The 24,228-nt window shown below is 48.5% G+C and overlaps 1 protein-coding gene across 2 annotated transcripts in view; it reads right to left on the bottom strand.

Annotated features, from left to right (window-relative positions):
• The window catches only part of TRAM2 (translocation associated membrane protein 2), a 78,875-nt gene extending 65,274 nt beyond the window's left edge, over positions 1-13,601 (bottom strand). Inside the window, exon 1 of one of the 2 annotated variants that reach the window (XM_036415276.2) lies at positions 13,324-13,601. In XM_036415276.2, coding sequence (XP_036271169.1) covers positions 13,324-13,443 — 120 coding nt within the window. In that variant the 5' untranslated portion in view covers positions 13,444-13,601. The remainder of the gene's footprint in view (positions 1-13,323) is intronic. The other variant, XM_036415274.2, reaches the window with a different exon arrangement.
• Positions 13,602-24,228: the final 10,627 nt, after the last annotated feature.

Genomic DNA, 24,228 nt, shown 5'->3' with positions numbered 1-24,228 from the left:
TGCCAAGCTGAGCAGCCCAGGCTGTAGGTGGGCAGGTTGGAAGGATGTGAAGTCAGGGAGACCCATGCTCAGCTCTGTGTCTGAGGGCCGTCAGTGGTAGCGATGGGAAAGAGGGACTAAAGAGCGGCAAGCGGCTGAGGACTAGGCTCTGATCCATCATAACCGTCCAGGTGGGGCACAGCAACCACATGGGAGGGACGAGGCAAGCGAGACTGTGGGTTTCTGTGCTGACTGTGCCCTTGTTTTATTCCTTCTTCTGGAGATGAGGCCAACTACAGTCACTCACAGGGCAGAGGGTATCTAAGGAAATCCTGGCTGATCACCAGCAGGACTTGGTATGAAGACCCCCCTCGCCCCAGCTGGTTTTGCTCAGAGGACAGAGTGTCAGCCTGCGGACTGAAGGGTCCCGGATTTGATTTCAGTCAAGGGCACATGCCAGGTTGCGGGCTGGAACCCCAGTAGGGGGCATGCAGAAAGCAGCCAATCAGTGATTCTCTTTCATCATTGATGCTTCTCTCTCCATCTCCCTTCCTCTCTTAAATCAATAAAAATATATATTAAAAAAAAAAAGACCCCCTGGGTGTCCAGCAAAGGTGCTAGAAATCAGCCAAGGGGAAACCTCACTGCATCTGTTTCCAGGGATTTGCCAGAAGTTTAGAGACGAAAGCACATGAGAGATCAGCTAGTCCACATTTTGTCAAAGAATTTTTTAAGGACACCCCAGTCAGGCACTCCCTGACGAAATATGGGCAGGCCCTAGCACATAGTGAGAGCTTGCTAATTTTGTAATAATTGCTACACAGTCCATAGCAGGGAGGCAAGAAAGAGGGAAGGTTCAGAACTCTGTCCACCAGCCAGTCCCTGGGGTCCCTCCTCATCCCCCTACCCCTAGAAAGGCCTCCAGAAAAGTCTCCCCGCCACCCCCAGACCCCCTCTGAACACTGAAACCAAACCAGCTTCCTCTGGTAAGACCACGGCACTTGGATACAAGCCTCTACAACGCATATATACCCTGGCTAGTGCAGCTCAGTTGGCTGGAGCAGAATCCCACACACCAAAAACAGTTTCAGGTACAATTCCAAGTAAGGGCACATACCTAGGTTTCAGGTTCCATCCCTGGTTGCGGTGCATGTGGGAGGCAACCGACTGATGCTTCCCCCCCCCTCCCTCCCTCCCTCCCTCCCTCCCTCTCTCTCTCTCTCTCTCTCTCTCTCTCTCTCTCTCCTCTCACCCTACACCTGGTCTCTCTAAAATCAATGAAAACATATCCTTGGATGATGATTTTTTTAAACGGTGGAGAAAAAGATGATATTCCATCTAGCTGAGGCCCTACTTATTAAAACATTTAAAATCATATTAGATGCAAAAAATACATTTTAAATACGTTCAAAGGCTAAAGTCACACAAAGGCAACACAATATGATAAAACAAAATGATATGCATGTGCAAGGGCAACACTGCCTCCCTGCATACCCTCAGGGTGACAACAGGTCTGAGGAAAAGCTCTCTCTCCAGCTTTCCTTAACTTGCCTTGCTGCTCGGCTGTGTCACCGGCATCGTAGACGTGTGGAGGAGCCTTGCAGGGTCAGCAGTCTCTGAATCAACACCGGAGAATTCCTGGATGGGGACTCTGGGCATATTTCCTGGTTGTGGGGGGAGGGATAGAAACTAAAGTTGGGAGCGGGGAGAGTTATGTGGATCCTTGCCACAGTTCCCATCTCATGGTATCCAGAGCAAACTTGTCGTGTCCCTTTTCTGTCCCAAATTACTTCCAGGAGAAAGACAACTCCTTGGCAAGGCTCGCTGTGACCTGGCCCTTCCTCCTCTTTCCCTCTGCTCCCCCTTCGCCCACCTCCAGAGCATCCTATGACCCAGCCGGCTGAGGACCCTAGGGCTGCACACCAGCCCCAGCCCCAGCCCCCCTCGCCTCTCTGTTTTCACAAGGACCAGCTGACACTCTGTCTAGAGCCATCCCGCACCCTCTTCTCTCCCTGGCCTTAGCCAGCATCCATCCCACCCCAATCTGAGCTAGGAGCCCCTCCTCCACGTGCCCAAAGCACCTGCTCCAGCAGACCGCTACTCAGTGAGCACCACTGTGTGCTGGACCCAGAAAACCAGCATGGCAGCCCGACTGGAGTGCTCACCGTCCAGTGCCTCTCCTGTGTCCTGCTGTATGTCTCCCTTGCTAGTGGGTAAGGTTGTTCCCTGCAATCGGGGACGGTTTCCTTTCCCTATGTTCCCAGAAGCTAAAACAATGCCTCGCACAAAAGCACTGTTTAACCAGTATTTATAGAATGCGGAGGCAAAAGATTAGAGTCAACTCGGATGCATATCCCTTGAGTCACAGCTGTAGGCTAACGGTGTGGTCAGTGACGATCTGCAGTACATGGACCCGAAGACACTCAAGGGACACGGATTGAGAAATGCCTCGTTATCTTTGTTTTGAAACTCCAAAAATGACCACAGTAACACAACTCGTTGACGAACAAGTTAGCTGGCTTCCATTTCAGATTTCAGTCTGAAATACACTTGCACGGAGCACCTATATTTAATGAATGATTTTAAAAGAAGAAAGTTGAATGGTCAAGTGTCTGAATAGTGTTGAATGAATATATTGTCCAGACTGGATAAGAAAGTAAAAAAATAAAATAAAATGTTTCTTTCACATTTCTTGGGTAATAAAGTACACTGCATAGCAGACCAACTTTGCCTTCTTTTGGGGGGCTCTGTAACTGTGGCTTGCCAGAAATTTCTGGGGCTGGATATTTAAAGGTATTAAAACTTTAACATTAGTTACTATGGTTGGAGATCTTCCTAAGAATCTTTCTGAGTATACTGCATACCTTTACTTTTTCATGAAACATATAAACCAAACACTGTACTGTACTAGTCTATCATAATGACCTCAAAATCTACTGATGCTGTTTGCTCATATTCTGACACCTGGTATTCCTTCCTGCCTTTTCATTTCTTATGACTTTTAAGTATTTAATAATGAATAGCCCTCCCAGCTGTCAGCTACCACCCATCTACCTCCCCCAGCACTACTTCTGTATTAACTTCCTCTTTCTTCTGTAACCTTGGGAACCAGATAACCAAGCCTGCCACGAAAGGAAATGTAGGTGGGCTTTGAGCAAAGGTGTGGGGGACAAACCTAGGTGTGGCCTCACGCATCAGAGCACAGGTTTAGGGTTATTGTCTGGCTGCTCCGGAACCTCCCCATTGCATCCCGTTTCTCAGTTATGTTCCAAATGGATGGGCAGCCACAAAGGGTGGTTCCATGTAGTCACTCCAACCCTTTCAAATGCAGTAAGAACAATAGCTCCTGGGCTCTTACCCTGTACCAGGCCTTCTTTGAAATGCTGTATTTGTACGAACACTTCTAACATGTTTTGCATTAACCTTTCTAATCCTCTCAACTCCTCTGTGCCGTATTATGATCCCCATTTTACTGATGAGGAAACTGTGGCATAGAGAGGTTGAATAATTGACCAAGATGACACTGCTAGGAAATGGCAAACCAGAATCTAAACTCGGGCTCCAGGGCCACAGACTCTGCCACGGTGACCCATGGCCTCTAACGGTTCTCCGACAGAACCTAACTCAGAAAGCCATGTGTACACCAGCATGGTCTAATGGAACTTTCTGTGGTGATGGAAATATTCTATTATCTACGCCACTGAGCACCTGGACTGTGGCTAGTGTGACTGAGAAACTGCATTTCTAATCCCATTTCATGCTGGTGCATTTACATTTAAATAGTCAAACGTGGCGAGTAGCTGCCTATTCGATGGCGCAGGTGAAGGCTGCTTTGGGCGAGTCGAAACTGTGGTGTGGAATAATGGGTAATTCCCACTTGAAACCAGACTTTGGAAAAATATAATTAAGTACGGATGCATCTCCTCTCAGCATGCACCGTTTTAAACTCATCCTCACACTGTGGAGAAGAAAGCATGCCCTTTGGTCGGTGCAGGTAAAGAGGCCTTCCGGGTGCAGTGGGAGCTTGTAGAAGCCACAGTATGAGTGGCCAGCCAAAGCCTTAGAAGCACTGCTGGAGTGTGGGGTGTGGGGATGGCAGGTGACAGGTCAAGTTTCAGACACTGGATTCACCCCATTGATCTGGAAAACGAAAATAGTAAGCCACAGGTAAATGCATGTGTGTGTGTGATGGGAATATATATCGTAGAATATGGAAATATGCTCAAACCAGGGAGCACATTCAGAGAACTGGTATGATAAAACCTAATTGGGCAGAGCAGAAAGCATGGGCCATGGTGCCCAGGGCAGTGACCTCGTCTGGCTCATCCTGGGCCCCCTCGTCAGCCCTGCAGCTGCCATAGGGACTCTGACATGGAAGCCACAAACCAAGCCAACCCTCTCCCCCACCCTCGATGGTTCCTTTCTAATTATGATTTTCCCTCTTCCCCACCACTGGTTCTGCTAAGCTGTATTGTATGTCAAACCCAAATTTAGGCTAGAAACTGACTTCAACTCAAATAAGAAATGAAACCAAGAACTGAAGTTGAGACACTAACGCAATAGAGGTGCAGCTTTATTCTGACTCAGTCTAAATCTCTGTGGCCCGGGGGAAGGTCCTCCTTCCCTCTGCTCCCAACTTCAGAGCAGCAACCTAAGTGTTATATCCATTGTCCAGCCCTGGTCTGCACACCCAGGCTAAGGAGGCATAACTGAGCCACACGACACGCCACCCTTAGGAAGCAAATGAGGGGCAAGAGAAACAGAGGCTGGCGAGAGACACACAGTCACTTAGTGGCAGAGTCTGGGGAAAAACAAAGTCGCCCAAAACCCCGCCCTCGCCCCTGCCACCACACACCTCCCTGCCCAGGCCACAGTTAATGCCTTGAAGACCCTGGCGAGGAGCACAAGTTCACACTTCATGCCAAACCAGAGTTCAAACTGCAATTAAATAAAAAATTAGCTATCCATCATTCCTTTCCCCCTCAACATCCCTCTTCCAAACAAGTCAGAAAATCCATACAAACAGGTTAGTCCTTGCCCACTGAGGTTAAGAGTTGGTCCAATGCAGCCCAGCCAACATGGCTCAGTGGAAGAGTGTCAACCTATGAACCAGGGTGGGTCACAGTTTGATTCCCAGTCAGGGCATATGTCTGGGGTTGCAAGCTCCATCCCCAGTTTGGGGCATGCAGGAGGCAGCCGATCAATGATTCTCTCTCATCATTGATCTCTCTCTCTCTCTCTCTCTCTCTCTCTCTCTCTCTCTCTCTCTCTCTCTCTCTCTTCTCCCTTTCTAAAAAAAAAAAAAAAAAAAAAAAAAAAAAAAAAAAATTATTCCAGAACAAAGTCAGAATACAAACTAAACACACACTCAAAACTCTAGAATAGTGTTAGGGCTAAAAAGTTCAATTCAGCTCCCAATTCAGAGGCATTCTCAGCAGGAAACGAGGCATTGTGAGGCAGGCCTGTGTGATTTCCTGCAGGACTCCAGGAATTGCTGGAGGGAAGGCCTGTTTACCCAAGGAATGCTCCTCCAGGTCAGGAGCTCCCAGACTGTGCTTAACCTTCCGGAAAAGAGGCTGATAAGACACCCCTGGCATCGCCAAACCTGGGGCCACAGTCTACATTCTCACTGACTCTCAAGGCTGTCTTTGCGGGCACACAAACCAGACTGCAAACACGTGTTCACTAACTCACACAGTCCTAGGCCTTTCTCAAATCAAGCAGGGAGGTCAACAGAGGAAGGAGGGGAAATGTGTAAACAAACAACAAAACAAACAAACAAACAAAAAAACGAGATCTCTACCCTTCATCCTGAGGTAGGCACACCCTTCTCCCTCCCCAAAAGCCACATAAGTCTTCCAAAGGGCGGTGAGTCACCAAAAAGTCTCTATAAAAAGAGAGCATCTGCACATTTATAACAAACACGAAGGAACAAACTCATTAAGCTAATAACACTCTGCCCTTGCAAAATTCAGGAGCTTTATTAAGAAACTCTCTCCTTACTTCACAGGCAGGGCAATTAGGCTCAGAGGATCCTGTCCTTCTCACCCCAGGTGCGATCGTCACCTCCACCAGCCCAAAGGAACATTACAGATCATGGCGGAGTTTGATGGCAACCATCTTAAGAAAACTTCAACCAAGGTTTGAAGCAATGAAGGCCTCCTAAATACTAGAAATTGCACCTGTGTGCAGGAGCACACACATGCACGCACACACATGCATACACACATGCACTGCCTTTGGTCAGTTCACAGAGTACCAGCTCTGCTTCACAGAACTTCTAGGAGTGATCAGTACTCTTGTCCTCTTGACTACTGACAAGCTCACACTCAGGGTGTTAGGTCTCAGTTCTATAAGCCACCCCCACTCCACCAATAGCCTTAGCTTGAGGTTAAGGCCCAGAGGTCTGTAAGTCTGTAAGTTGCACCTGCCACTTACATCAAGACCTGACTCCACCCACAAGTAGTTTATTAGCTTTAAGCCACCACACCGTGACCTCTTCGAGAACAAGGACCCCACCTTATTCACCTGCATTCCGAGGTCAACACAGGCACACACAGCAGGCAATCAATAAACAGCAGCCAAATAAATGAACGCAGCACACTTAAGGAAGGTAATTCATGTTTGAGGCTTCTACACTTACACTGGCATTTAAAGTTAGTCTAGAATTCCAGCGGGCGGGTGTGCGGAAAATGCACTGAAGGTGTGGGTTCAAGCCCCATGTTTGCAAAAAAAAAAAACCCTCACTCTACTGTCCTGGGCAAACCTCTCAATCTCGTGGGGGGCGGGGAGGAGGTGCGGGCGGGCAGGGAGATCATATTTTCCTCTTCTAGGTTTCCCTTAAACATGTAAAACTAGGAGGACAATATTATGCTCTTAAGCTATCCACAACAGTATCTTGATGGTAAGGGCAGTGAAAATAGAACAGCCAGAGGCAGCCATTCCCACACAGATGTTGCCTAATAACAGGGTAACTTGAACAGTTGGTAAAGCCTCTGCCCCTTTGCCCGTGTCCACATGTGATACACGCACACACTTGGGTCATTCCCTGTAAGTCTCTTTCGAGGGAGATGCACATTTCAACGACTGTTCCAGGCAGAAAAGCCTCCAAGTGGAACAACGACCCGCAGACATTACTTCCAGGTAATAAACAGCATCCACTCAGACAAAGAAAAATAAAGCAGCCTGTGGCTACATTCCATAGACGCCCCGTTCGGGGAAGCACCGGGGCTGAGCTGTAAATGTGAGCCAGACGTAGCCGAATTCTTATTTTGGCTCCGGCTCTTAACTCAGAGCGGATGGTCCCTGGCCAAGTCTCTCCTCTAGAAGCCAGGCTCTGGATGGGCATGACAACCCCCATAAACCACCCGGATTACAGGGTGAAGCGAGTAAAGCATTTCGCAGATGTGAAGTGCTGCCAACCCCGTGAGACAAACGAGGGAAGCTGTCAAGAGGCAACGTGGCTTGGGTGGAGAGCCACAGAGCGGCGCCTCACCGAACCCTGGGCTCCCACAGACTCTCCGGGGGAGGGGGGGGCACAGGGGGTGGGAGGTGGGCAGAGGACTCGGAGCCCCCCCCCCCCCCGCCAATCTGCTGCATTCCCTCTCCTGAAAATCAAAGGAGGCTGTGAGCCTCCATTGCCCAGAAAAGCCTTTTGCAAAGCTCTCGATAAGCCACACGGTTAACTCACAACACTAACCAGCTGTGGCTGAGCTAGGTTTGCTTCTCTTCTGCGGGGGAACATTTGAGACATCAGAGGTAAATCAAGGCAAAGCATCGGGCTGCGGAACAGATAAAGGTCTGCTCGTGAAATAAGAAGCCGTGTCCGGGGCCGCGTCGGTCGTTTTACCGTTTTCTTTCCCTTTCTTTAACCATTAGGTACCAGCGGATACCAGATCCACGGCGCTGGATGAAAAGGTTGGCGAGATAACATCGGGAGAGTTTCCCACCAAAGCCCGCTAATGGTGCGCTCGCTCGTTAGAAAGCACCTCTGTAGTTTGGAAACTCTAATCCGGTCTTATCAACCCTCTGGCTTCGTCGCCATTTATCAGGGTGGGAACGGGAGGGACATCAGCCATGCCACGGAGTGATTTCTGGGGCCCCTGCCCGCGACGAGGCAGATCAAAAAGGAGCGCATGCCTGCCAGGGTGAAGTTTTCACCATAGCAACACACGCTCCTCGGCAAACAGTCCGGACTGAGGCGCTCTGTTGCGACCCGTCTGGACAGTGCCCCTGAGAAACGAGCGTGGAGGGCTCAGACAACAGAGGGAGCAGGAGAAAGGTGGCCCTTGTTTGGCTCTCGAGGCAGCCTCCTCATGGCTGCTCTTCACACAGCTGACCGTGGCCGCACCAAGACCCTCCCGCATCCACAACCGCGGTTTAAATAAAACGATGGTAGAGGAAACAGATGGGGAGCAACCACACCACAGGCTGCAAAAGAGGTGCCCAGCATAGAACAACTGCACCCTTCGGAAAGCAGATGGTTAGCACTGGGGAACCGAGTGGGCAGGCCTCAGGGCAAAGCAGGTCACATGCAACATGAAATACAGCCGGGGCTCCCCACCAGCCGGTCACAGACCCAACAAGGAAGCCAGAAACAATCACCAAAGTTGAGGAGACCTTTGATGAGAGTTTGTGTGCCGGCACGGGCACGGCATTCAGACAGGTATCAGTCTTCATCCTGCAGTCTCTGCCAAAACACCACTAACTGATGAACACCATCTTTCTGCACAGCACGCCGTACCAAGGGGAGAATTAGGGACAACCCGATGTGCCCTACACCCCACAGGACAGGGCGACACTTGAGGCTTGGCCGGGAGAGAAACTGGTTCCAAAGTTCTGCTCTGCTGCTCACTCAGATCGCCGAGTGAGGCACGCAGAAATCTAACCACAGAACAAGGGCACCCAAGGGAATCAGCGACCCTTCCCGGTTTCCCCTGACTAATTTCTCCGGAACATTACTAATGGGCTAAGTCAGAGGCTGGCGGGGAAGACGCAGAAAGCCGGGAACGACCAACGCTAGCAAAGGAGCATCTTTAAGAGTGCGTGCGAGGTTAGCCAAAGGAAGAGGACGTACGTCCACGGACGCCCGTATTAACACCACACGAGCGGGGCTATTTTAACACAAACGTTAGAGAGAAAGGACCAGCAGCCTCCCTCCGGGTTAGGAAACCCAGAGGCATGCCTGGGAGGATGTGTACAGAAGCCACGTGCTAACAGGCGTGACGCAACGGGCTCCCACTGTACACGCTGCACACACATCATCCGACAAGCCGGTCCGGTGCGGGGAAGAAGGTAGTTCCTGGAAGAAGGGAGCTCGACCACACCTGGCTCCAAAACAAAAGCCGAGCGCCGGCCACTGCCCCGAAATTCCTCTCGGTCCCGAGCCCTGAAGTCATCACAGACCAAACAAGCCACGGGGCCCAGGATTTCAGAAACATTTCCTTGCTGCAGGGCCAGCGGAGCCTGCAAATGAGCTTTAAAATAAACAAACAACGTGTGGGTCTCACAAGGACGGTTTAGAGATAATGTATTTATATTAGTGGCTTTCTCGCTGCTCCCTGTACCCCTTCTCGCTCATACTCCATTCCCCGGTCAGAGTTTTCTCTCCTTCCCTCCCTGCTTCAGTTTGAAACGTGGCACTCAAAGGGACACGGGAAAGCCAAGGGAAAGAGGGTGGGGTGGGGGGGAAGAGACTGCTTTTAAATCTGACACACACCCAGCATGCACACCCCACGGGCCGCCCATGCCACGAAGGACTGTCAGGCCCCACTGCCCCTCAGACGGGGCTGAAGGGCTGAACTGTGGAGTGGAAAACTCCCCTCGCACCACCTCTCGGGAACGCAGAGTTAAGAAAGAGAAAGCTGGAAGAGAAGGAAGGGGAAAATAAAGCTCCACATTCCTGACATTTTTTAGCCAAGTGCTGTGGCTGCACAGAACAGCTCTATTCCAAACAGCCTGCAGGACAGAAAGAAAACCTGAATTCTGGGGAGAGAACCTACCCTCGGCCTTGGAAAGGGGAGGAATCTTAGGATGGCCCAAAACGACACCCAAGGAGGAGGGAGAGTCACCCTTTCGTATGTGTTCCCAAAAGGAAGTGATGCCAAGGGAAGAAATTTGGAGTCATCACCTCTCCAGGGACAGAGCCGAAGCCCTGGGGTCCCTAGGGAGAAACGAAAGCCCCTCTACATGATGGCGCGCTGACCAGTGAGGTGGGGAAGGGAGGGGCCAGGCAGGAGTGACATGGAGACCAGTTAGGATGCATGGCTGGGCTGGGTTGCCCAGGCTGGGAGAGGGGCCCAGCTCACCGGCAGAGACTGGACAGAGGACTGATTCTTTGTGGGAAGAATTATGAGTTTTCTTGACTCAGCTTCTGAAGGAAGGGATCCTAGCCGTGCTCAAGTTAAAAACCCAAGAGTCTGCTGTCCTCTCCTCTCTCCTCGTCTCTCCTTCCCTGTCCACCTCCTTCTGTCCTCATTTTAAGGAATAAGTGTGATGTGCTTGAGTTACCTCTCTCATAGGAATCCCCACACACAGACACACATAGCCCACACCTCCAGAGGAGAACCCAGAAGACCCCAGGTGTCCTCCTGTAAGTCCTGCGCTGGGTTATGAGGTGCCACCCTGGTTGTCCTCCACACGTGAAGATGCCCACGTGTGTTCCTCTGAGGTCCCTAAAAGCAACTGAGCTGTGTCTGCTCTCACCTGGTCGGAGAGCAGAGTTCGGAAAATCTGAGATCCCTCAAGATACCCGTCTCGGTGGAGAGTCAGTTGGCAGGTGTAGACAATGGGAATCTACTATGTGCCCAGCACATTCTCCATCAGGGAGGTTCAGTCCAGCCCTCCTTCTCCCAGCGTACACCGGCAACCCCACATTGCACCTTCTCCACACCTCCTGGAGGAGACTCCTGCCCTGTACGCCTAGAGGTGAAGGTCTAAGGTTCTCGGGGATGAGGGAGCCTGCACTTCAGCCAAGGTCCCTTCCACACTCCCCAGTCCAGTCCCAGGAGGGGCAGGAGGGAAGTGTTCTTGTAGTTCAGGCGTCTTCAAACTACGGCCCGCGGGCCACATGCGGCCCGCAGAGGAGTCTGATCCGGCCCGCCAGGTTTTTTGGGCAGTGAGCGCAGCCGAGGTGTTACAGTAGGAATTAGTAGTTCATATAGTCCGGCCCTCCAGCTCTCTGAGGGACCATGATCTGGCCCCCACTTTAAAAAGTTTGAAGACGCCTGTATGTAGTTTGTGTGGGGTTTTGTTTTTTTTTTCTCTCTCTCTCTTCTGTGAGGTACTGGGAGTATGGGCTCCTAGCACTTTCCAACTCCCACAGAGTTCCAGGATACTGTATAGGACTTTCCAAGATGAGAGGCAGGGACGGCAGGAGGTACCAAGCTCCAACACGAGGGCAGCTCTTTCTGAGCAAAGATAAAGCAGGTAGAGCCTTGGACCTTCACCAGCGCCAGAGGCACAGCCGAGAGGCTATGCAGGAGCCTCGGCCGGCTGCAGAGCGTGCTGCTGTGAGGTCTACAGCTGTCACGTGTCTTTCCAACCACACCCTCCAAGACTGGTGACATGGCACTGGGAGGCCTCTTAGCATGGAGGACAGCAAATAGATACAAACAGGACAGAGGGTATTGGCGGGACAAAACAAATTCTCCTGTTTCGTTAAGCTATTATTAGGATAAATAACAACAGGGCTTCGGGGAGCAAGCGACTTGTTTGCATATTTGTAGAATCGGTCATGGCTTTTGTTGCTTACATGGTCTCAGTTAGACTTTACAATAACCCCATGAGAAAGAGGTTTGGCTAAACTCCTTAATGATGGGGAAACTGAGGCTGCACTTAAGTTTTATTAGTCAGACTAGTGACAAAGAAAGGACTGGGACCCAGGGACAACCCTAGTAGATACAGCCCTTTCCAATATACCAATGAGACCTGTGGAAGTAGGAGGAGGGAGGAAAGGAGGGAAGGAGTTGAAATCAAGGAATACTACCAAAAGCTGGTGTGCAGACCCATCCGAGCCTCGGGTTTATTTCCTACAGACCCTCCACGGGCACATTCATACATCTAACCCTGGCTCAGCCACCACAAGAATCACAACAATGTCCCCAGCTCGAGGGCAGCCCCACTGGCCAGTTAGAACCCCTGTCATCTCAGAGTGGAGAGGATGGGCACCGAGACTGAGAGAGGGGGGTGGAGAGTGGGGGGTGGGGAATGAGCCCATTAGGAATCCTCCATCTCCAGGGCAGTTTACAAATGGTTACAGCTTCCTAAGCCATTCCTAAGGATACAGATAAGCAACCCTACCCAGAAAGGAGGACAAGGCCGGGCCTCATTGCAGACCACAGTGAGAGTGAGGGGAGTGCCACTAGATAGTGACAAGATAGATCACAGCATGCCCTATTATGCTCACTTTCCTCCAGTTAGTCTCACTTTTGAGTATCACATTTTTCTCATTCTCTCTTAGGTCTTTCCCACCAGACCCCCTGGATCTGACCCCTCCCGGCTTAGTACAAGCCCCTGCTTAGTACATTGCTGGGAGTGAGGGGGGGGAGTAGGGGATGGGGAGGGGGGTGAGAGTTGTAGGGCCCCACCCTCTTCCCCACCCCCATACCCTCACAGCATTGAGAGAATCATCTTGCCCCTAAAAGCACAGGGTATGCCATCCCTCTCCTTGGCCCTGTAACAGGGAGAAGCTCTGGGTTCACCACAGATGGAGCTGAAGGAATAATCCAGAGTGATAGTGGGTATATGAAAACTGGCCTTTTAGGAAGGGGGGGGGGGAAAAGGGGGGGTGGTAGGAGGCGGCTAGAGGCACAGCAGATGGGGCACTGCTGGGATGGGGTCACGGGCCACACGGGCAGAAGACCCAGAAAACCAGGTGGGAGGTGGCGAGGGTCGGGGTCCCTCCCACTGGAAAAGCCCAGAAGAGCTGGCAGCCAGGGCTTGGGAGAAGGAGTTAGTTGTGCAATGACTCCGTGTCTGGGAGTCTCCGGGCTTGGCTCCCGGACACCAGAGAGGAAACCCCGCTGTTTGGGCCAGGGTGGCAGCACTGCGGTTGGTTCGAGGCCAGGCTTTGGCTTCAGGGCTGCAGAGAGAGCTGCAGGATATTGGTGGGTGCCCGAGGGGGTCGGCAAAGTAAGGCATGGCTGGCAAGGCGCAGAGCTACAGGGGGGTAAGGTGGGCCTGGGCTGACTCGGAGACCAAGGGGGGTACAGTTACAAAGCCAGGGGTGCAGATCACGTCCTGGCAGCCCCGCGCTCCAGCTCTGACGGGGCTCCCCCGAGGGACCTGCAGGGGTTCCGCGGGCGGCGCACGGGGAAAGGGCACCCCCTCCCCAGCCTCGCTCACCTCGAACATAAGCCCTATGAGGACGCAGAGCACCAGGCAGAAGCCGATGTCCGCATGGTTGTGGATGACGAACTCCTGGCTGAAGAGCGGGTAACTTTTCGTCCTCCTGCGGAACGCCATGGCCGCGGGCGCGCAGCGGCCGGCGGGCCCCGCACCCTGCCTGCGCTCAGGAGCCGCCGCGCAAACTTGCCCAGCCCCGGCCCGCTCCGCCCGCCCGCCCGCCGGCCCGCAGCCCGTGCGCCCTCCCGCCGGCCGGCCCAGCGCCCGACAACTTCTGGGGCCCGCCCCCTTCCTCCGCCCGCCCCCGCCCCGCCGCCGGAACCGCCCCCGCCGCGGCCCCCTCCCCACGCGCCCCGCACTCGGCGCGCCGCGCTCCCGGCGGCCCCGCCCCCGCGCTTAACCCTCGCGCCGCCGCGGACGCTCCGGGGGCGGGGCCGCGAGCGAGGCCTGGGCTCCCCGCGACCCCGGCCCGCCTCGCCGTAACCCTCCCTCGCCCCTCGGCCGGCGCCCTGGTCCCCGCGCCCCGCCGCATTCTTGGCGCTGCGGCCCCCCGGCCCCGCGCGCACGCAGCAGGCCGCGGGGGGGCGCGGACGCCCGGCAGGTCCGGCCCCGACAGGAAGTGGGCCCGGGTTTCCCGGTCCCGGCGCCCGCTCCTTCCTCCCGGGAAGGGAAGGCCCTGGAGGCCGCGGGCCGCCAGATGGTCCCCGGGGCTGTGGGCCGCAGCCCTGGGCGCAGAGAGCGGCGTCGGCCCCGTGGAGGGAGGGAAGCTGCAATGCCGGCCTTCTCGCTGGCCATCGTGCTCTGCCTGGAACATAAATGAATGGACAGTGGATCGGGTGTGTGTGGAGAGCGGGCAGTGGGCTGGGCATGGTTCCTAGGGCTGGGATTAGGCAGGACACACACAAAAAAAGACCCTGCCCTGGGGGAGCAGCCTTGGTTCCGAATAGGGCGAGGGGATGGGTGGGTGCAGGTTTTGCTCTCACTTTTGAGACCCTGGCACTCGTGTGAATGAGCTTTACACGTCTCTTAGCCAAAGTCTTCCTTCCTTGTGTCTTAACTAGTCTGCAGAAGTGGAAGAATAAACAGTGAAGGACTTTCTCATTGGAAGTCTCTAATAGTGTGTTTTTTAAAAGCCATCTGGGAAAGCATAAAAAGTATTTTAATAAATGAATATATATTGGCAAATATTGGATTTATTCCCACCAGTAATGGAGGCAACTAATCACTTTTTACATGTACAAAAACACAATATGAAAAAGAAATTAAATCCTTATTCATCCTTTTATTAAAGCCTATGTTATTGCACTTCTGAGTAAATATGATTTCTTAAAAAAACGGTAAAGTGTGAAATGTGATTGAGATTGGGGTTCCTAAATAAATCTAACATCTTAAGTTTCTTAACTCCTCAGTAATTAGTATACTGCCTTTGGTCTCTAACTTAAGGGAGTGAGAGAGTAAAGCTTGTATTGGACTAAACTTCATTGAACTTCAAGATTGACCTTTCTTACAGTTGGACCTTAGTGTTATCAAGAATAGAAAGAAACACTGGAGCATCTCTCAATTTTTCCGTCTGAGCTTAAATCAATCAGGAGGCTTTGGTTCAAAATAAATGATAAAGATTTATTCAAGGACCTTAGGGTTTGCAAACTAGACACACAATTGAGCAATGTCCAGAGTGTTCCTGGAGAGGAAAGAAAAGCTGACGGTTTTTATAGTAAAAAAATACATTTTTAAAAACATTTTTATTGATTTCAGAGAGGAAGGAAGAGGGAGAGAGAGATAGAAACATCAATGATGAGCGAGAACCACTAATCATGTGCCTTGACCGGGAATCAAACAATGACCTCCCGACTCATAGGTCAACACTCTACCCCTGAGCCACACCGGCTGGGCTAAACAGTACACTGTTGAGAAGAATCAGCCCTGCATTCTTAGCCTCTGGAATGGTCATGCTCTAGATCAGCGATGTCCAACCTTTTTCATCTCTAGCACACAAACTAATCACTAAAATTCTGCGGCACACCAGAAAAATATATTTTTTGCTAATCTGATGAAAGAAAAGTATAATTTTGATTCATTTACACCGGATGGCTGTTGTGTTGGCTGTTGTCATTTTTAAAAATTGATTTTTAGAGAGAAGAAGGGAGACACAGAGAGAGAAACATCAATGTGAGAGCAAAACAAACAACTGGCTGCCTCCCACGTGCCCCCCCCCCCCCCGGGAATGAAGGCCACAACCTAGGTATGTGCCCTGACAAGGGAATTAAACCAGCAACCCTCATTGTCATTTTTAATTTGATAACCTAAGAAAAGAAAAGGTCAATACCCCTGATTAAATAGTCAGGTATTGCATGTTTAAAAATTCTGTGGCACACTATTTGAATATCACTGCTCTAGATGATGGGTGGTCTGGGTGATGGATGTAGAGTGGTCTGGATATGTGAATATTCTTCCCAAGTCCCCCAAGGGGTGATCAGAGGGTTATCAGCAGGTTTCATGCATATCCAGGCATTGATGCAGGACTGGAATGATCAACAGGTTAAGTTCTCAGGCTCGTTAAAACAAAAATAGAATCCTTTTCTCCTACCTCAAACTACTTCATTTTAGTAATTCAGCAGATTGGCTCCATTTTATTTCTCCACTCTATTCCTCGACATTTAAATTTTTAAACTGCAGCCACATCTATTAGGTTGAATCCTATGAAACTGGTTTCATTACAGATCAATACTAGAATACCAGCATTTTAGATAATTCAACCTAATAGTTACCCAGTGTTACCCAATAAGTGGGAATTTCTTGCAAAAGATGGGATGTTGTCAACCTCTTAAGATTAAGAGTTTAGGCGGAAAGTCCTGGGAGACAGGTATTACACCTCCACATTCATAAGTGAGAAATGTGAAGTGAAAGAGATGGCTTAGCCTGTGCTCATACTGACTGTCAGCCCTAGGCCCTTTCAAATATTAGTGGACAGTTAGATAGGTTTCTTAGATACATGGTTTGAATATTTCACTACCTGAAACCCCATGGAGGAAGTATTAAATGCCTACTTCAGCCATCACAGCCATCTCAACATTCTAGTTTCAAAATAATCTCCAATCCCAAATGGGAATTAACAGTCGGGGGGCGGGGGGGGGGGGGGGGAGGGAATGAACACAAAGAACAGTTCGATAAGAATCAGAGATGAATTACTTCAGAGGCATTCAAGGGTTAATTTATTGGATTTGGTGATGTGCACAGGTAAGGGTCCCTAGGCCTGGCCAGTGATCAGGGCCAATCTGTGGGGCAACCAGATAGAAGATTAAGGCGGCACCCCCACCCCCCACCCCCCACCCCGCTGGCACCCCTGCGCTTCACCCTCTCTCCCCTCCACTCCCCGCTGTTGTTACCTCCCTCTGCAGGGTAAATGGTGGGGAAATGGGTGGGGGGCAGGGGGGTGCCCACTGGCACCCGCCTTGGCTGGTGTGAGGCCTGGGGGCTGGGGGAAGCTTCTGTGTTGAGTGTCTGCCCCCTGGTGATCAGTGTGTGTCAGCGGCCATTCCCAATTCCCACAGTTTGGTTGATTTGCATATTAGGCTTTTATTATATAGGACATAGGAGTTGGAGGAGCCAAATTTTTCGGCAAGCATAATATAAAACATGGTTCAACCATGAAAAAAAAATGGAATGACAGAGAAAGAATAGGCATAAGAGAGAAGATGATGATATGCTTAAATAAGCTGGGCTTGAGGAGTCACAGGACATTCGGCAAGCATAATATAAAACATGGTTCAACCATGAAAAAAAATGGAATGACAGAGAAAGAATAGGCATAAGAGAGAAGATGATGATATGCTTAAATAAGCTGGGCTTGAGGAGTCACAGGACATCCAAATCAACACTTTCACTGGTGAGTTGGAAGCTGTGGGATTGGATTTAGGGAGGGAAAACCAGAATGAGAGGTATTTGTGGTCCATCTACAAGGGACTGTTGAACCCACGAGCTTAAGTGTTCCGTGGTGAGTGTGTTGAATGAACAAAAAAAACCCCTAGGTCAACATAATCCTAGGGAACCCTGAGAAGGAAAAGAGGAGGAAAAGGGTGGGGTGAAGGAAACCATGACACATACATTTCACAAAGCAGGTTAAGTCTCAGGCAGGATGAGACTGAGACGAAGCCTTCAGAGGCAGGCATCATGGCCCTTGAGAGCCCACTCTTTTTCTTTTTTTTTCTTTTTTAATAAATATAAATAATAGAAAGTTTATTTAGAAAGTTACAGAAATAGAAAAGTGAGTGGCAGAAGAAATGGGCTCAGTAAACAAGTTACAGAAGCAAGAGAAGGGTCCTTGGCGTTTAGGAGAGAGGAAGGTAAAGGTAAAGTTCCCGGGGGAAAGACAAAGGGGAGGGGAAGGCTGCAAGCTTGTTCCTGGAGGGAGAATGCTGAGAGTCCGCTCTTAATTGGACATCAGAATGGGCTTCACACTGGGCAGAAGGTGAGGAAAGGCGGAGAGAAAGTAGTCTATTGTTTTAAGAAGTTTGGTGAGAAAAAAGAAAGTGGATAATGTTTGGAGATTATAGAAGATCTAAGGAAGGATTTTTAAATTATATTTTTGAGATTGGATCATATTTGGAGACAGAAAAGAAACAGAGAGCGAGAGCGAGAGCGAGAGCGAGAGCGAGAGCGAGAGAGAGAGAGAGAGGGCGCGCCCAGCTGGTATGGGTGTGGCTCAGTGGTTGAGCATTGACCTATTAACCAGGAGGTCATGGTTAGATTCCTGGTCAGGGCACAAGCATAGGTTGCAGGCTCCATCCCCAGTGTATTACTCTCTTATCATTAATGTTTCTCTCTCTCTCCCTTCCCCTGTGAAATCAATAAAAATATATTTAAAGCTTTTTTTTTAACTTTTTAAAAAGAGACGATTTGAAAAACTGAAAGCACTAGAAATATGGAAGGTCACTGGTGAGACTAAGGAGGAGACTAGAGGGTGACTCCAACAGGCAGAAGGAAAACTTCTCAGAGACTGGCCAGGGACCTAGGAATAGGTGAGCACACTGTCATGTCTAGAGATGGAGGAGATAATAACCTCTCATGTTTATTTATTTTGCACTTTCTGGTTGCCATGTGAGGGAGGCAAGATGGTCATTACCAACCCCTTCTTGTAGCTGTTCTGAGACACAAGAATGACCAAGGGCCGCATAATGAGTGGGTAAGCTGAACCAGGACACAGACCAGCAGGTCAGCACAGGGTTTCCTTTGCCAGAACATACTGTAGCCTTTCAGGCTCCCTAAAGCATGGCCCTGATCAGTTGGGCGCCATCTGCCCCTCTCTGTGCTTGCATTCGCTTGTTCCATAGCCCTTTGCCTAAAAGGTAACCATCCTTCAAGAGAAAGAGCAGGTACCTCTTGTTTCCCAAAGCTGTCTTCAAGGCACCAGACTGGAGGCGTGCACATGGCACCTTGTGCCACCTCTCAGGTCCTCCTGCAATCAGTATTTGTCTATGAATTTTACCCCCTTAGATGGCGTGGCCATTCAAGGCAGGAATCCAGCGACTCGCCCTCCTAGGCCAACAGCACTGAGTGTCCCACATGGTGTGTTCTCATCAAGTGTTGGTTGAATGAGTAATTAAATAAGATCTAAGAACAACTTTAAATAAATAACCCCTAAGTGCAAAGGAGCCTTGGTTGGCATAAACGTGACCTCTATCCCCAAAAGTGGAAAATGCATTTTCTCACATAACGAGATGTCCTGCATTACTTCATTTCCAGAGATAAGTGAATCGTCAAAGACTAGCGTCTTCATTTCCTCCCACTTTGCCAACTGCGTTTGCTTTTCTCTCAGGCCCTTCCCTCACGGTTACAAAGTGGCTGCAGCAGCTCCAGGCATTCTATCCATCATTCAATACCCACAATTCAGACACGAAGAAGAGGAACATTTTGAAGTGTGAAGAAATTGCTCCCAGAAACATTGGAATCTCCTCATGCCTCATTGGCTAAGATTGTATCACATGACTATTCCTAAACCAGCAATTGGCAAGGTGAGTGAAACTGGTGTGACTGGATTCATTTCACCAGGAAGGCATCCTCAGAGGAACTGAAGAGAGTTTCAACCTTTTTTGAAGATCCTAGCTACTCCTTGCCAGAACAAAATTGAAATTCCAATGGTGCAATTGCTGTAAGAATTCTCATGGGTGAATATATGTAATTAATATCTGCAACGAGTGCCAACGGTGGCTTCTGGAAGCACAGTGGAGGCTTAAATGTGAACTTGTCCCTGTGCATCAATAGATCCCATATTCAACACAACCTATGATGAAACCTTGTTCATCTCTATCCAAATACAGGGATCTTTGTTTCGTTTCAATCAACAGTCCCTAGAACAGCACCTGGAATACAGTAAAGTTCAATAAGTATTTATCAACTTAAAGAAATTCTGCTGGCATGAAAAAGAGGAGCATTGGCGTGGAGAGGCATCCAGAAGCATCTGCACTGTGCTTTTGCCAAGGCTTTTTACTGTATATTTTTGTTTCTTTGTCTCATAGAAGACCTAAAAAACAACATCCCCCCGCCCCCCGCAAACAAGCCTTGCTTTCTAGTTTCTATACACTAGGCACATGAGCCTTGCAAAGGTCACAAACCCAACTGTCACTGTTGGAGTGTCTGGCTGAAGGATGGCCAATGTGACAAAGTGGAGTGTTCGTTGTTGGGCTCAATAGCATCTTTCACCAAAGGATGAAATGTCACAGCATCAGATCTTCCACAGCCTTTGGTGGAATCAGCAGCGCACCCAGGGCTGGATGGTGGGTGTGGCAGCCGTGGGAGCAGGCACCAAGGGCTTGCATGATCTATAAGAAAATGTAAAGCAATAATAAACCACTAAAGGCAATGCAGTATCCTAGATTGAACCCTGAAACAGAAAAAAAGGACAATAGTGGAAATACTGCTAAAACCCAAATAAAGTCTGTAGTTTGGTTCATATCATTGTATCTATGTTAATTTCTGTGTTTTAATAAATGTACTATAGTTATATAAGCTGTAGGAACGGTATTGGGGGACAGTGTATGCTATTTTTGCAACTTTTCTGTAAATCTAAAATTATTTCACAATTGAAAAGGTTTTTAGATGATAAAACTGACTAAATAATGGTCTGCTTTTTTTTTTTTTTTTATCATCACCATGACAATTCTAAACAATGTTAGTGATAAAAAAAACCTTTCCCCTCGCCCAAATCATTTGGTCTAAATTCTGAGCAATTGTAGTTACTGTTAAATCCTAATATATATGTAAGGTTTGACTTAGCACATTTTTATCATTTATTTTTTTAAATAGATATTGCAGCATTTTACATGCAAGTTAATCCTAAAAACTCTTATACGATATATACAGGTGACCCTGATATGTGTGGTCTCAGATGCACACATTTGTTTTGAGCAAGTTCATATCTAACTGGAATTATCCAAGCTTATTCCCAGCACAGTCATGTCTCCAACCCAAAGGTACTACAGAATCCTGCATTTGAACCAAAAATTTGAAATAATGTTAGCACAATGACTTTAAAGATGAAGAACCAAAACTTGTTACTTTAATCCTGTCATTCTATAATAGTGACCACTTGTAGCTTCTATTGTATTTACATTTTAAAACAGTGACATCGAGACCAAACTGCCATAATATCATGTGTCATGATGATTTGGGGAGATACATTTTTTTTCATCTAGCTAGAGGAGCAAGATGTTAAAAAAGATCGGCTCCATGCCCTGGCCAGGTAGTTTAGTTGGTTAGAGTGTTGTCCCAATACCCCACAGTTGTGAGTTTGATCCCAGGTCAGAGCACATACGAGAATCAACCAATGAATGCATAAATAAGGGAAACAACAAACTGATCTCTCTCTCTCTCTCTCTCTCTCTCTCTCTCTCTCTCTCTCTCTCTCTCTCTCTCTCTCTTATAAATTAAATATATATTTTTAAATGATCAGCTCCATGTATTACATTAAGTACCAGAGTGAGTCGAATTAAGATTCCAGATATTATAAACTACCTTAAAGATCATATATCCTCTCCCCTCACTTTAGTGACAGAGAAAGCGAAGTTCAAAAACTTGCTGCAACCTATTTAAAAAAAAAACAAAACAAAAAAAAAAAACTTGCTGCAGTTAATAAGGGTTTGGTGAGTGGGGGTGAGAACAAAGGCCTCTTCCTCCATGCCCAGTGCTCCCAGCACCAGCTATAGATCCCATGCTTGCTCCCCTTTAGCAGATAAACAGTAATTCAGTAAGCCAAGTCCCCTGCCCATGTCAGCTGGTGACTCAGTGACAGCATAAGACATGGGAACCAGACAGTGGAGGGCTCTAACCATTGCCCTTGCTTCCTCTTTCCAGCTTTTTTTTTTAGCTAGAGGCAGATTCCTTCCAGAAGACTGTACCACCTGACATTCAAATGGGAAGAGGGGAACATTTTTAAAAAGAGATGCAGCTCAAACTAACATTAGAAATGAGTAAACTTCAGTCAGAGTTCCTACAACCAGAAAAAAAAAAATACTGAAATACCACATTTGGGGAATAAGGGAACAATTCCAGGCAACCATTTCCACTGAGTCCTCCAATTTTGGGGGGGTATCTGTTAATGGATGGTATATTGGGAACTTCAGCTGCCCACAGAAAAGCTTGGTTTTCTATGTTCAAGAAGAAAGCAGTGGTTTCCAGAATGACATCTATGTGATTCAATGGCCATCACATGGAATCTCTGTAGCAAGACCGTGGTGGAAAGAAGGATTTTTGGGTAGGGGGGTGGAAAAAGTAGAGGAAGGAGTAGGGGGGATAAATGGTGATGGGGAAAAAATAAATAAAGAAGAAAAAAAGAGAAAGGTTTTCATAACGTACTGTTTCTTGATTGGGTCCCTGGGCAGCTCTCCTAGACAGGCGAGAAAGGTAGGCACCATCTTGATTACATGTAAGCACCTCCCTGTGAATCTTTGTTACCAGCCCTTGAAATTCACCCTGTTTCTCAGATCACAGCCCCATGTTCAGGAGCCATTCATTCACAGGTGAATTGTCAGGCATGGATACTATAGGTAACTACTGGGTTCTGTCTTTGCAAGGCTTCTTATCATAATAATGTTCCCTATTAAGTTATATTTGACCTCCTACCACATGCTTGGAAGGATGATGGATCAGTGGATACATAAATGTGGTGGTAAGTAGGTGAATGGATGGGAGGGTAGATAGGTAAATAGTGGAATGAGTAGGTAGGTAGGTATTGGATGGATGGGTGGTTCAATAGATAAGAAGATGAATAGATGGGTGAATGGAGGGTTGAAAAGGGGAGGGTTGGATGTTGGATGGACTAATGCTTCCATATGCAGGAATCTCATCCTGGCCGGGTGGCTCAGTTAGTTGGAACATCATCCTATACACCGAAAAGTTGCAGGTTTTATTCCCAGTCTGGGCAAATACCTAGATTGCAGGTTTGATCCCTGGTCAACCGATCAATGTTTCTTTCTCACGTCAATGTTTCTCTCTCTTGCTTCCTCAAATCAAATATATAAAAATATATCCTCTGGTGAGAATTAAAAATATGCAGGAATCCTTACCATCACATCTTTATATTGGTGCCCAAGGTAATTCCACAGTGAAGGATTCTACTTCACACAGTAGATAAGTTCATGATCAAATCTATATTTAAGTTGGATAGAACTTTGTCTTGGGGTAGATTTTAAGGACCCAAAGACTAGAATCATAGCTTCCCATCTATATGCCTTAGTAATAATTTCATTGTGTGCTACACAGTAGGTACTGAGTGAATATTTATTGATAAAAGTGAATGAATGAATGAATGAATGATTTTTAAAACACAAGGAAGGCTCTCCTTGACCCTGGAATTGATCCCCTCATTCTGATTTTTGGTGCTTATATTCCAACATTAAAATTTCATTCCTTCATAAATCAGTTATGTACCCAGAGAGTGTCCAGTTATGATGCAAATTATTCCTGGATGTTAAATGCATTAAACTTTTTCCATCTGTTGTTTCTTTAGTGGGAATTAGCTGGCCACATTGTTTTCTCTTGATTCTTTGCTGATGAGGTTGGACATGGGACAGGTCCAGATGTTTCTGTGGCTGGGCTGGAGTTATTGATAGAAAGGGCTTTTACAGTAGGATGCATCAGAGTTGTGAGGAGGGACCCAGACTCTCCTCTCTCCTAACCTTGGCAGCTGGCCCCTGGCCACACCACCTTCCCAGCAGCCTCTCCTCCTTACTTTGTCCCACAGGTTTCTGTCAGCTGGCGAGGGCCCCGAGGAGGGGGAAGAAATGAAGAGGGAAGAGGAAAAGTGCCAGCAGAAAGTTAGCATGAGAAGAAGGGAGACACAGGACAGTGAAGAGCGAAGAGAGAAAAAAAGAGGAAATGAGGCTGAATATGGGCAGGAGGTTTGTGTTTGCAGCCAGATGCCTCTAGTAACAGTATCATCATCATCTCGCCTGAACAGGTGTGCAAGGGCTCCATCCACTCATTAAACAACAGGAAAATGGCACACGTTTCCACCGGCCTCTTTGGAAACCTTGGCAGAAGCTATCAGAAGACCCACGCTGCTTCTGAGATGTGATTTTTAATAGTGTAGACTGTACTTTTGGATTGGGGTTGGGATAAAGAGGAAAAGGGAATTGATTGTGGGTTTTTTTGTTTTTGTTTTTGTTTTTTATCATTTTGAAATTCTTCTCTCCAATTTCATTGCTTCTCTCCAAGTGGGTTTCGACTTAGACCACACTGAGCTCCTTTGAATAACTAAGTCAGCATGAGCCACGGTCTGGGGCCTGCCAGCAGTCCTCAGGCCACACTAAAGCCCTGTGCCAAGGGCCCATGTCTTTGAAATAGGCCCCTCTGTTCCATAGCATTATTCATCATTTCTATTCCCCTCCTGCCGTGACCTCAGTGTCCCTG

This window comes from Pipistrellus kuhlii, unplaced genomic scaffold (assembly GCF_014108245.1).
Source record: "Pipistrellus kuhlii isolate mPipKuh1 unplaced genomic scaffold, mPipKuh1.p scaffold_m20_p_5, whole genome shotgun sequence".
In the NCBI taxonomy this organism is placed as follows: Eukaryota; Metazoa; Chordata; class Mammalia; order Chiroptera; family Vespertilionidae; genus Pipistrellus; species Pipistrellus kuhlii.
This window is presented reverse-complemented; position numbering and strand designations above follow the sequence as displayed.